The sequence below is a fragment of the Herpailurus yagouaroundi genome, unplaced genomic scaffold, assembly GCF_014898765.1.
Source record: "Herpailurus yagouaroundi ecotype Mexico unplaced genomic scaffold, PumYag 28, whole genome shotgun sequence".
In the NCBI taxonomy this organism is placed as follows: Eukaryota; Metazoa; Chordata; class Mammalia; order Carnivora; family Felidae; genus Herpailurus; species Herpailurus yagouaroundi.
The window spans coordinates 108,355-122,758 of NW_024412376.1; the positions used below are offsets into that span (position 1 = coordinate 108,355).

Consider the following 14,404-nt stretch of genomic DNA (forward strand, 5'->3'; position numbering starts at 1 on the left):
TCCTGGTAACTCACCAGGTCTGGGAAGCGGCCTAAGATTATACTTTTCCCACAAAGTTCAAGGAGATGTTACTAAGTTGCCAAGTTCCAAGGAAATGGTTCCCAAGCCCTGGTGCATGTTAGAAACACCCAGAGAACATCTAAAATTTCCATACTCCAGATCAATTCATTCAGAATTCTGTGGGTGTGATCTAGGCATGTTGAGCTAAAAGGACTATTTCTATTGCCATTTCCTCCTGGGTGACATACGTATTCTTGTGAGTGGAGTCACTGTTTCTCAAAACTAAGGCTGACAAGAAAGGTTAGTGTTAGCTCTGACTTCTGTAGATCAAGATAGAAGCTGTTGAGGAATTAACGTGTTGACGATCTGAAGAGATGGAACCTGATGTAGGCTTTTTCTCATCTGTAAACTGGGTACAATAATAGCGCTATATCATAGAATTTCATAAAGATTAAATGAGAGAATCCATGTTAAGTAGCCAGCATAGCACCAAGCACCTAAGTGCTCAGTTGTTACAATCCAACTACCCATCTGAGGTTTCTTATTTCTCAACATTTTAACTTCCCACATGGGTGCCACACCACATCTGAACTACTCTATTGGCAAGGGATTTGTGTGTTGTGGCCAGCTTTTAGTGGAAAGCTCTCCCTTCTAGTAAGTTCTCATAGGTTCCAATAACCACTCCTAATTAAACCCCTTCAATTGCTAAAGCACAGCCCTTATCCCCCTTCCACATAGGACTCATTTAAACTTTTTTTTTTTTTTTTTAAATTTTTGGGACAGAGAGAGACAGAGCATGAACGGGGGAGGGGCAGAGAGAGAGGGAGACACAGAATCGGAAACAGGCTCCAGGCTCCGAGCCATCAGCCCAGAGCCTGACGCGGGGCTCGAACTCACGGACCGCGAGATCGTGACCTGGCTGAAGTCGGATGCTTAACCGACTGCGCCACCCAGGCGCCCCTCATTTAAACTTTTAAAACCAATATTCCTTAGTTCTGTCATGGTTAACCATCCCCAGTTCATGTGTTTCCTACATTTCTCTCATTACATTGTTCGTAGTTTTTTTGTTTTGTTTTGTTTTGTTTTGTTTTGTTTTTTGCCATCTTGATTGTTAATTTTGCATACCCTCTGGTTTGTTTACATCTCAAGTCTCAAGGCAGTTTCTCTGGCTGTAGTCTCATTAGTGTAGAGCAGTGTGCTTCACCTTCCTGGGATGGCACCAATATTTTTGGTGGCTACATCACTCTGTTCCCTGTAATTGAGTTTGCTGTGGGTTAAATCTGGAGGCTTTCTTTTCTATTTCCTTGTGATATACCAGATCCTAGCTTGACCTTGTAAAGTTTTTCTTTTAATAACCAAAGTGTAAAATCTTACGCTCTTACACTTTAATATTTCACATTGTTAATTTGTCCCTTTCTTGGCCTGTTGAGATTTTTTTGAATCCTGATTCTGTCTCTAGTAAAATCATTCTCTTCCAGCTTTATGACATGCACATTTTTAATAAACACATTTTTATAGTTTTAGTAAAGTTAGTAATTGAAATGTTGGACAGATGGAGCCAAAAGGTGAGCTTTGCAGCAGGACACTAGACATGCTCTTCCAGGTTGATAAGTATTCTTTAATTAGCACCATTCAAGTGGTTACACACCCACCAACACTGATATTTCACCACTTAGCCCAGACATATTTAAGACCACATTAAATTCTTTGTTGTGGCTCAGATCTTTTATCTAGTATTTTCTGATATACTTAATCTTACAAAATAGGAAATACACATAGTCTGAAATGGTTTGTTCTTGAGAAGCCATGCTGACTTGCAGTAATGTTGCATCCTTATCATTCACTTTGTAATTATGCCCAGAATTAATATCAAGCTCACTAGTCTACAGCATCCAGAACTTACACTCTTCTCTAATATTAGAAAGACATATGCCAGTCTTCGGTATTTTCTATGGCTTACAATTTCTCAATAAAAATTGGGTGATTCAGGAGTCTCGTTGGTAAATTTCACACTATCATGGAATAGAATTAATGTAGAGGTGAGACATTATTTATGGTTGATAGTTTTTTCATTTTATCTTTATTTCTCCTGGGTTTTAGCTTCTTGTCTTGAGGTTTCATCTTTTAATATTAATTTGTGCAACAAGGAGTCCCAAAATAGACAAAACTCCTAGACTTAGAGGACAGAAAACTGGGCAATGAGGATTCATATTTGTTTCTTTTTCAAACTGTGATATAATTGACATTATAACATTATATTAGTTTCAGATGTACAATATGATTCAATATTTACGTAAGAGGATTCATGTTTGAGAGTCATACAGGGGATTTTAGTGGAAGCCACCCATCTCCCCCTTCCTCCCTACGCCAAGCTATTTAGAGATTTATACATAACATCAGTTTTCATCTCTGCCAGGCAGCAGTTTCATTCGTTAGCAGCTATCTTGCTTCAGAAAGCCCAAATTGCCAAACATAAAACATCCTCTCAAATATTCAGAAGTTAGGTGATTAGGGTGGAATTTTATTTTTTCATTTTCCAAGTCAACAGATATCATTTTTAACATTAAGTTTGGTTATGATAACAAAGATATATACACTAGGCACCATAAAGCATGATCAGCATTTGCATTTTAGAGCAATAATTACCTTCAGTCCCTCTACTTTGATAAAAAGTGTTAGAATATGGGGATGCAAATGAGTTCTTGAAATTGCTATAAAAAGTTTTCTTTCCCTGCTTAAAGCCCCCTGATGAAGACAGTAGGCCTCCTAAATCTCATCAACATCTTTGTGCAAACACGTGTTTTCACAGACGTCAATGAAGGTGAGTCAGAGTTAATAGTTTTGACTTTCTTACCCCTTAATCAAGTACCCTGGTGAAATCTCTCACTGTGGGTTTGTTGTTGTCTTTTTAATGCAAGAGGAGGTTTGGTGTGTTGTTTTGATTTTTAAAGGTATTATACAGTTGCTTAAATAAGCAAATAAAATTATCCCCCTAAATGATTGAAATTTGTTAGATTTATTTCTTTCTAAAGTTTGTACATTTACATTTATCATATACATATTTTAAATCCTTCACTATTTCACATGATTTCTATTACATAAAAGCCACTTAAATCCAACAGATTTTGTTGTTGTAAAACAACAAATTATCCCCAACTTATAAAAACACAGGAAGAGTTATATTCATGAACATTACACAATAGGGAAAAGTACTCTATGTATCACAGCGTCTATACATATCAGGTGACTCGCTTGTCTGTTTACATGGTTTAGGTTACTTCAACAACAAACAAGGTAATATTTATATACAACTATTTTAATAAAAAATAAAGCAATTGTAGAATGTAAACTTAATTTTCAAAATATTCTCTAAACACCTTAGCAATACCCACATAAATTACTGTTCCATTACAAAGATGACCACCATAAATGCCATAATTTTATAGGAGATGGCATTTCTTCAGTCTGGTGGGTGATAAGGAGGAACAGGTTTCCAGTACATAATTCAGTCTCACTAGCTTACTTAAGTCTGCTAATGCTGACAGTTGGACTACTGAAAAGGAGTAGGCTGCTATTTTGTCACTAATTACTTTCACAATTTGCAGGAGATATGGCACCAGGGCTGCAATGAAACTGCAATGATTGGTGGAGAAAACTTTGAAGGCAAAGGAATGTTGCACATTGCCAAATAGTTTGAGTCACAGTAAATATAACCCAGTTACTAGTTGGAAAAGTCAAAACCTTGTTTTATATTAAAGGATATAAACTACCACCCTTCTGCCTGTCCTACAGTAATCAAGGCTGACAGTATTGGTTCTCCACTTGTGTAAATTTTTGTTCTAGAAATGGGCTCCTAAAACTTGAGGTAGAAGAGAATGCAGGGAGGCATTTAGGCCTTTACCCAACAGCTCTCATCTGACTGAGCAGAAATGCTAAGCAATAAGCTTAGTGTCCTTTGACCCTTCCCACAGAACTGAAACATTACCTATTTTCAGAAATCTGGGTGCAAAGGCAAAGATATCATCCATCCCTTGATAGAGCTCAATGTGCCAACCTGTTTCTTGCAAAGGCAAAATATATGGTCTTGGCTTCAGTCACAGAATTTTAAAAATACCTTTGTCATATGTCATCCCCAGTGACTCAGTCATTCTCAGAGTTGATATCTTTCCTCAGCAGGGTCAACCCATTAGAAGAGCTGGATTCCTAAAGCTGGGGAATAGCACTGAAATCCAGGATGTGTTTGCTGCTCAGTAGAAGCCCAAGTGGAGTAGAAGGACAGAAGAGAATCTCCTCTTTGCAGAGAGAATACATTATCACCCTCTGCAGTGCCCCAGTATTCAGGGGTCAGAGCAAGGAGCCTCAGACCTACAGTACTGTCCTTAGCTGAGCTTTCTTGTTAGGACTCTCCTGAGAGTGTCTAAAGACTTATCTATGCAAGCTCACAGGGAAATGGTAACTGAAACCCCAAATTTCTCTCCACTGACCACCATTTTCAGGAATTGAAGTTAAAGTGCTTTTAATAACACTATTAGTGAGAATTTAGCTCTTATCCTGCAATGGGAAATATATTTTAGCTGGGTTCCTTCTCATCTCTATCTTCACTGTCACTGCTGATGGAAAAGTGCTTAACTGTTCAGCATACTTTAATCTGAACTTTCTTACCAGTACAGCTTGAAGGGGAATGTGGACAATTCACACCAATGTTCCTACAGTGTTTTGTTCCTTCTCCATTTGTGCTCCTTTCTTAAAGTAATGATCTCCAGAGCACGCAGCAATGCCACCCCAGAAAATTCAGCCTTCTGGAATGTCCCCATGCTACTGCGGGATGTTGGAGAGCTGCTACTTGTGAATTATAAGAAAGCCTTCAATTTGGTGGATGTGATATATATCCCCTCACATATTTGTTAAAAATGCAATACTTGTCAAAGTCAGACACGAGAGCTCAACTCCTCCCTAGCCCTTAGAAAACATTCCTGTGATGCAGTTTCCACCCCCTTAATTCATCACCTCTTCTACACTCTGGCCCTTTGTGTCTTAAGTTTGTATAACTTAAAACATTCACTATGTGTACATGTGTGCAAGCGAATGTACACATGTGAGAGGCCCAGATATGTGAAACTTTCCCCTTACACACCTAAGGGGACAGTAAACTGGTTATGAATCTCTCAGGAGCGGAGGACTGACCACATATATGTCTATCCTAAATGGAAGTCAACCAGCTCACACACTCCTCCCCCAAAGCCCCCTGACTTCAATTTGGTCTAATTAGTCTTGTTCCTATAACTAAAAAAGTATCCTAATGACATTAAAAAATCAATGTGCATATATACTCTGATACAGTGTATATTACTGTCCATGCCAAATGGTTACTTGGCTTTATAACCTACATGGCTTTATATTAAAAGTCCAAAGAGTTCAAATGATTAAGGCCCAAAATGAAACTTTATTTTTGCTACTCCTTTAGTATATGCTTTCTGAATCAAATGAATGTTTTTGCAATTCACTATAATTTTTAGAAAGAAATACACTCTTGCAGAACAAAGACCCTGCTGATCAGTCAGAGTGAATTCACTGCACGCCAAGAACAAATTAGGAAATATGATACATTTGCAAAAAGTTTGAGACTGTAGAATTAATTAAAAAAACTCCAATGTAACTACCAACAGCATCCTAGAGCTAAAGATTAGTCTTTCATTCCATAACTCCAATTCTCTGAGTCAGATACAAAGAATAGGAGACAGTATGTTTAAAAATATACTGTACTCAACCACTCACTCAAACACACTCAGTTGCTGCTTTAAATATACCAAACATGCTGAATAATACACATTTAATCTATTATCTATTTACACACTGTGAGATAAGCAGTAAGCTCAAATAACTAAGGCCAGTGGCTCTTTGGGGAGAGGCAGGAAGAGACCTAAGTATAAAAATATTAAATAAAGATTTAACCTAGTCCATAGCCTGCCCTAAAATTCTTTCACTTGTGACACTAGATGCTAATTTGTACAACTGCAAACCTAGAATATAGTACCTGATCTTGGGAAGCCCTGATATACTTTAGCAATGTAATATTCTTTAAAGTAAAGAGGGTAAGGAGGTGGTGCAAGAAGGGTGGTTCCATCTACTGTAAAATAGACACAGGCACAAAAATGATACTGTGGGCACTTATTTAATTCTTCTGAAAGCTCTATTTGTCTGGACTAATTACAACAATAAAGAACGTGTGCTTTAAAGCACCACATTTTGTAATAAGCCCAAAATTGTCAGTTTGATTTTATGGTTAAGTACTCAGAATACCGAAGTTGTTAAGACTGTATAGGATGCCTATTTTTTTTCTTTCTGTAGATCTCAAGTTATAATGAGCTACTTCCTTAGTATTGTACACAGTACACTGAAAGAGTTTCACGAAGTTAGTTCAGGGTCATTTTCGCCCTGGTGGCTCAAAGATCAAAGATGGAATTTTCTAAATTAAAGTCTTATTAAAAAGCTAATCAAAATATCATTTAAGTTTAATAAAACAGTACCACTATATATACTTTCAATAACTGCATTATATAATCAATCCTATGAGGTTTTTACTTGCTTTTCATATCATACTGGTTATTAAAAATAAATTTGATATACATACACCATATACTGATATACAGTCTACACATTGATACATATACATATATATATACAACTATAAATACCCACAATACAACATTGTCAGGTGACAGAAAGCATTTCTTTTGATGTCTGACAAACTATCTATATGAATATTCTCCAAAAGCCTGCAATACTACAGATACACACATAAATTACAAAGAACAAGCCAAGGACATTTAAGGAAATTGTATATACAATTACTTAACTTGCAATATTTTCTTGCTGTTACATTCAAGCCAACAAACTATCATGCAGATTCAAGTATTTACTGACATTCTCTCTGTGAAGATATTCTCTTTGCATGCAAAGGGGCATTATGTCCTAAGCAGAATGCTGCACACTTGTTTTTGGATACTATAGGTACAAAAGGAGAATGGCAATGGCTTTGGACTTCAGTTTCCCTTTAAAAGTGAGACATTGAAAAGGAATCTGAGAGGAAAAGCAATGACAAAGCACCTCCCTATCACTTGTTGGGATTATTTTGTGGTGAACTACTGACCTTTAAAGTCCTCCAAGTGACTTGACAGTATAAAATGTCAAAAGGCTGATGGAGATATCTGTTGACCTGAAGCAGACTAGTGGCCTGACCTGGCCTAGGAGAAGAGACAGCCAGAAAGCTTTGGGGCAAGGTAGACCCAGAAGCTCATCTGCCTACAAAGCTGACTGATCTTTTTTTCTTGTCAGAGTAACTTCGATGTTGAGAAAAGCAGATGCTATTTAAACCCAAAGTCACACTATTAATCATTAACTAAACTCTACTTTTAACAATTTTTAGGATACCACTTTGGTTCTTTGTTTAACAGTATTAATTTTACAACTGGAAAAAAATGTCATATGAAAAGTAAAGATATTGTTCGCTGCTGAAATTAAGGAAAGTGGCTACCAATGTGCTGTAAACTTGACCAGGTCCCTAAGAGCTAAAGTAAAGAAATTTGGACTTACAAGACTAAGAAACTCCCTGTGAAATCTGGCTTAAAAAAGCTTAACTAGGGGGCGACTGGCTGGCTTAGTCGGTGGAGTGTGCTACTCTTGATCTTGGGATCGTGAGTTCGAGCCCCACATTGGGTGTAGATATTACTCAGAAATAAAATCTAAAAAAAAAGAAGGCTTTATTGATGACTACACGGTAAATGCCAAAGGAATTAAAATTCCAATGACAACTAACTATATCCAAGAAAGTCTTGCTAGTAAGACAACAGAGAAACTTCTTAAAGGTCAATTTTCTTCCCATTGTCTATGATTAGGAGTAAAGGCAGAGAAACAGTACAACTCATAGCCAAATCAGGCCCCGCCTTACTTAAGAAAAGCTTCTCAAGCTTTTTATATCAGAGGGAGTAGCAGGCAAGGGCCAGCAGAAAACTCTACAACTTTGTGTTTAGGTAGCAAAGGGCCTCCTTTACTGCTGGTTATATAAATTCTTCTCCAGCCTCAGATGTTCTGTGGTTTGGCCACAGGGTGAAATACAAACTCAAGAGACCACCTATAGCTTGGCCTTAGAAAGCCAGCCAATTCTGCTTTTCCAGAATGAATTCTCTCAATCACTTCTGACTGAGGACAGAAATCCTCATCTTCTGAATTAGGATAACAGAAGTATAGACGTTCTTGTACAGTTGCTTTCTACCTTCTTTACCGAAGAGCAATAGGAAGTACAGTTATACCAGAGGACTCTAACATGTTGGTTTTACTTGAGATTAATTAAAATACATGGAAGTATTGCTTGGTTTAACTAGGCATTGCTAAGAGTTACCAAAATGTTTCTAAAAAGCACACTTCAAACAATGGCTATGGCATGGCAATAAAATGAGGACTCTGCATGCTAGTAATTAAGTTTTGATTGCTAACAAGGGATTTCTGAGACCTCCTGTGAAAGTCAACATGTGAGGTGGGGAAACAAACCCCAAAACACTCAAAGATTTTATACACGGACCACTTCTATGGTCAATTTGCAACAAGACTACCATCAAGATGTTTTGATGACTATCAAGACTTTCTATATAAAAAATAATATTACATGTATTTATGTGAAGGAGAATAATAATTTATCACATGGAGAGAAATCCCAAGGCTCCTGATGCTAAGGTATGGGTGAGGAGTGGGGATGGGAAGAGGGGGAGTACCTTTAGAAGGTAAGGAGGAGGTGAGGCAGCAGGCTTGGAATAGCTGTGAAAGGAAATGTCTTCAATTTCTTCTGACTTGATACTATAGGAAAGAAATGATCACAAAGGAAAATGTGGTTGGCTATGGGCAAGACTCTTAGAATCTAGTTGAATCAGGGGCCATTTCCTCCTATTACTGGATAAACTCTTGGTCTGCTAGGTGCACTGACAACAGACAGAAGTATTCTCAACCCATCCCGGGAAGATGGGCAACATCATGCCAAGGCAATCTGGGATTCTGGCTCAAAGAAAAACCTTCTGCAGTTGTTTTTAAAAGAGAAACTGCAAACACAGCTTCAAAGTGTCCTTCTCACCCATTTATCTATTAGCATATCCAGAAATTCCTGTAGCTAACATTAGTGAGTTGTATAATAGGAATAATGCTGTAATGGTGCTGATTCTAACTGAGCATGTTAGAACTACTCTAAATGTCAGAAATACTGTAGCATGGTACCATTTCATGTCTATTATATACTGTAAGTAAAATACATAGAGACATTCTATATACACAGACACAGTCACACTGTTGACAAACACATTCAAGCCAATCAGGGATGTTTATTTTTCTTTAGTTACTGAAGCTCAGAGATGACATGGCTAGGTATTTCTCTCTTGCTTGGTATAAATATATTATACAGAAAACAAACACACTAATTATTCAGATTCAAGGAAGAAAGATGATTCCTCCTTTGTGCAAATCTTGGATTTGGTCAGAAGCTACAAAAATGAATCAGGTGCACGGGGCCATGTCGTAATTACCTTGTTTTTAGGTTTTGACACACAAATTTAGTCAATGTCTTTACATAAACAAGATAGACGGTTAGGGTGAGTTTTTCAAAGGTATGGCAAAAACTTCTCACAAAGCAAGCAACTACAACCTTAGAGAAGGGTTTCTCTCTTTTGGGCAGTAGCAAATATGGGCATTTATATAGGTAAAGTAAATGTTATTACTAATCTTATAATTAAGATTATAATTACTTAATCTTATAATTAAGTGCTGGTACATCAGAACAATATACTACTAGAAACCACCATGGTTTAATAGCAGATTTTCTCTAATTCACTGGAACCATGCTATTCCTGCAGAGTCCCTGTTTCTTTGGTCATAGTGCCTTTAATAAACTGAGTAGAACTAGAGCAAATTGTGTGGGAGGTAAAAGAGTATTCAAAGTGATTCCATTAGTTCAGAAGTCATGGAGATTATAGTTTTAAGGATCACAAACATTCAAGGTTTCAAAATCAGAAAGTTCTAACTCAGGGCTCAATTTTCACTTTTTCTTCCACTACACGAGGATATGTTGTCACCCTAAATTTCAAAGGGACCAGCAGTGGAACAAATTCGTGACTGTAACTATTCTGAATAGATAGAAAATACTGACTTAAAATTAGGTACTTTTTTTAGGAGAAAGTTCAGTAGCAGCAGAATGAACTGGCTATCAAAGAGATCATGAGATAAGAATAAACTAACTCTGCATATACAACCAGTAGATTCCTCAGTTTTCCAGCCACAATTCATTTAGATATTATTACTTTCAGATTTATTTTAAAGAATCACATTATTGAACAACTGCAGCTACTGTTTCCTCTTAATTTGTTTTGTTAAAAACAAAAGGGGTTACATTTCAACATTATTTTTTTAAGAAGACCCCAATATTTTTACAACCAGGAGATAACACCATGCTTATATATATATATATATATATATATATATATATATATATATGTGTGTGTGTGTGTGTGTGTGTGTATGAATGTAATTCCTGAATGGCAGAGTACTGATAGACAGAGATGATTCTGGATTCCTAGCCTAGACCTTGAAGTGAGGTAACAATTTCCTGCACACCAGCCACATGCCTACTACTGCAGCTCCCCAAGAGTCGATTATTGCCACCACCCTTTAAGAAACAAAATGAACTTGGTGTCATTTTTCCACAACCTTCAATGGCAAAAAGATTCCACTTCCTATTTCCTTCTTTGGCTGAAATGAAATCAACACTTCAAGGAAGCTAATGCACTTCTTTAGTTCTCCAGTCCTCCCATCTTGTTAACACCCCCTTTTCTATGCTTCCAGCAGGGTCAGAACTCAACAATAAGTGCAAAGATATATGCATACCTGCATCACAGTGGACCATCTTGCTTCCCAGAATTGTAATTCTTAATTGAATTTCTGCCAGTGCTCAATTCCACCTCTGTGACTGAGCAACATTTCACATATAAAGGCTTATATTAACCCTGGCTAGAATTTACTCAACTACCAAGTTTGTCCAGTTAAATGTTTCACAATGATTTACATTTTTTAACCTTAGAAAAGTGTAATAGCTGATTTGACAATACATAAAACAACTGAGCAGAGTGCAAACAAGAAAAAATAAAGAAAAAGTGACACATAATTCATTCTGAAATCATGATCCCCCTCCCCTTCACAAAAAAAGGTGCATTAGTCATCAAGTAGCAAAAATCATCAAAGCAAAGTAATCAAGAGCAAAGAGACAATCAGTACAGAAACTAACAAAACCATACAATAGAAAAGGTTACTAATGCACCATTTAGTCACAAACTTTTTAAAAATATATTCACGGGTTTACCAGAAAGATCTTGAAAAACTCTATTTTGCTCCATGACCAGTACCTCCTGGTCACAGATCGATTCTAAGTAACTTTTTGCTTAATGCTTGGTGTTTCAGGTCGGTGATCTTTCCTCTCTGACACATTACGCTTGACCTTGGCTGTGACTGGAGATGAATCTGGGTTCAGTGAAGGACTTGAATGTGACTTCTTCAGTCCTGCAGCCTCAATTTCATTGTTACTCAGGAGCTCCTTGCCTCCTTCTTTTAGAATGCTGACATAAATTTCATAACGGGTTTTCTGGAAGGAAAGTCAGAGAAGAATAGTAGTCAGTACACTATTCATAAATGCATAGCAGAATCATGCTTCCTGAACACAGGCAGAAGAATGGTGTAAACTGGAGGAGCTATAACCTCTGGTTTTGGGGAAGTGGATGGCTCCTATGGCTCAGTGGTATAGTCACTTGAACTTCCCTCACGTGACCTAGGCCTTCACTTCAGTCTAGCTCGGATATGGTTGTTTACTCTCTTCCCTACTCCCTGAAATTCTACAAAGATTCAACTTGAGGAATCTGTCAATGGTGAATCCAGTCTCTGGTTTCCTACATGACAACAATACTGTAGAAGCTGCTCTGGGTTTCCTGCCATTGCTTTTATGTTAGGATCACGAATTTCTCAGAGCACTATGGTTTCTCACAAACTTCAAATTACTTTCTGATGTTTTTCTCAATTGTACACATATTTTTTCATCAACTATTTCTTGAGTATCTATGATGATTTAAGCAGCTCCTAGATTCTCCTAACTCTGTGTATCTTTGTCTCGAAATAACTGAAGTGAACATTGCAGAGATTTTTTTTTTCTCTAACCCTAATTGGAGCTTTTTTGGTTTGATCTGGGTCTATAAACTATAGAACTGTATACTATACTATGTACTACATATATATATGCATATATGTATGCAAATTACAGACAGGTCTCAGATTCTTGATTTGATGGATTCTAGTCAAAATAAGACTTTCACCATACTGCTTTGACACACGAATGATTTATAAGAAAGCCCAAAGTGTTCTAGTTCTTTTGTTTTTACATTTTTAAAAAAATGTTTATTTACTTTTGAGAGAGAGACAGAGCACGAGTCAGGGAGGGGCAGAGAGAGAGGGAGACATAGAATCTGAAGCAGGCTCCAGGCTCCCAGCTGTCAGCTCAGGGCCCAACGTAGGGCTCAAACTCATGAGCTGTGAGATCAGGACCTGAGCTGAAGTTGGACGCTTAATCGACTGAGCCACCCAGGCACCCCTAAAGTGTTCTTTTCTAAACAAGATGACATTTCAGTTATAAATTGTCCCAACAAATGCAGGCAAATTCTGTTATGATTGTCAGTCTTTTAAGGGTTTTCCTGATCAGACTGAGATTATGTACATCTTAGTTTTAAGTTAATAATTATGAAGTTGAAGCTACTTGAGGTCACTCTTTTAAACTGTTTTTGTTCAAGAGTGGGAAATAGCTTCTAGTAATTAAGCTTGCTCTGGGTTTGGTCAGTATCTATGTGGGGATGCCAAGCTTTGCTTGATGGTGATAATGTAGTTTATATGGAGTGCTCACATGCTAATTTCAGGTCATTAATACAATAACAATATAAAATTGGTACATTATTATCCCTGTTTTACAATAAAGGAGATAGAGGCAGAGAGAAGTCTAAAGTCAGAGTTTTCAAAGAAGTAAAGCTGGGATTTGACGTCAAGAAATCTGACTCCAATCCACCAATAATGAAGCAACAGAAAGAGAAATAAAGAAACTGATCCCATTCACAACTGTACCAAGAACCATAAAATACCTAGGAATAAACCTAACCAAAGATATAAAAGACCTGCATGTGAAAACTATAGAAGCTTATGAAGGAAAATGAAGATACGAAGAAATGGAAAAACATTCCATGCTCATGGACTGGAAGAATAAATATTGTTAAAATGTCAATACTACCCAAAGCAATCTACACATTCAATGCAATCCCAATCAAAATTGCACCAGCATTCTCCTCAAAGTTAGCACAAACTATCCTAAAATTTGTATGAAACCACAAAAGACCCCAAATAACCACAGTAATATTGAAGAAGAAAACCAAAGTGGGAGGCATCACAATCCCAGACTTTAGCATCTACTATAAAGCTGTAATCATCAAGAGACTATGGTATTGGCACAAAAACAGACACATAGACCAATGGAATAGAATGGAGAACCCAGGATTGGCCAACAATCTTTGACAAGCAGGAGAGAATATCCAATGGAAAAAAGACAGTCTCTTTTTTTTTTTTAATTTTTTTTCAACGTTTTTTTATTTATTTTTGGGACAGAGAGAGACAGAGCATGAATGGGGGAGGGGCAGAGAGAGAGGGAGACACAGAATCGGAAACAGGCTCCAGGCTCCGAGCCATCAGCCCAGAGCCCGATGCGGGGCTCGAACTCACGGACTGCGAGATTGTGACCTGGCTGAAGTCGGACGCTTAACCGACTGCGCCACCCAGGCGCCCCAAAGACAGTCTCTTTAATAAATGGTGCTGGGAGAACTGGACAGCAACATGGAGAAGAATGAACCTAGACCATTTTCTTACACCATACACAAAAATAAATTCAAAATGGATGAAGGACTTGAATGTGAGACAGGAAACCCTCAAAACCCTAGAGGAGAAAGCAGGAAAAAACCTCCTTGACCTCAGACACAGCAATTTCTTACTTGACACATTTCCAAAGACAAGGGTATTAAAAGCAAAAATGAACTATTGGGACCTCATCAAGATAAAGGGCTTCTGCACTACAAAGGAAACAATCATAAAAACTAAAAGGCAACCGATGGAATGGGAAAAGATATTTGCAAATGACATCTCAGATAAAGGGCTAGTATCCAAAATCTATAAAGAACTCACCAAACTCCACACCTGAAAAACAAATAATCCAGTGAAGAAAAGGGCAGAAGACATGAATAGACACTTCTCCAAAGAAGACATCCAGATGGCCAACAGACACATGAAAAGATGC

At 37.5% G+C, this 14,404-nt stretch overlaps 1 protein-coding gene across 10 annotated transcripts in view; it reads right to left on the reverse strand.

The window, feature by feature from the left end:
* Positions 1-11,365: 11,365 nt before the first annotated feature.
* Positions 11,366-14,404, reverse strand: part of PSD3 (pleckstrin and Sec7 domain containing 3) — a 746,112-nt gene continuing 743,073 nt past the window's right edge. For 9 of the 10 annotated variants that reach the window (XM_040496884.1, XM_040496672.1, XM_040496810.1 and 6 more), the window contains one exon: positions 11,366-11,671. In XM_040496884.1, the coding sequence (XP_040352818.1) occupies positions 11,456-11,671 (216 nt within the window). In that variant the 3' untranslated portion in view covers positions 11,366-11,455. The remainder of the gene's footprint in view (positions 11,672-14,404) is intronic. The other variant, XM_040496941.1, reaches the window with a different exon arrangement.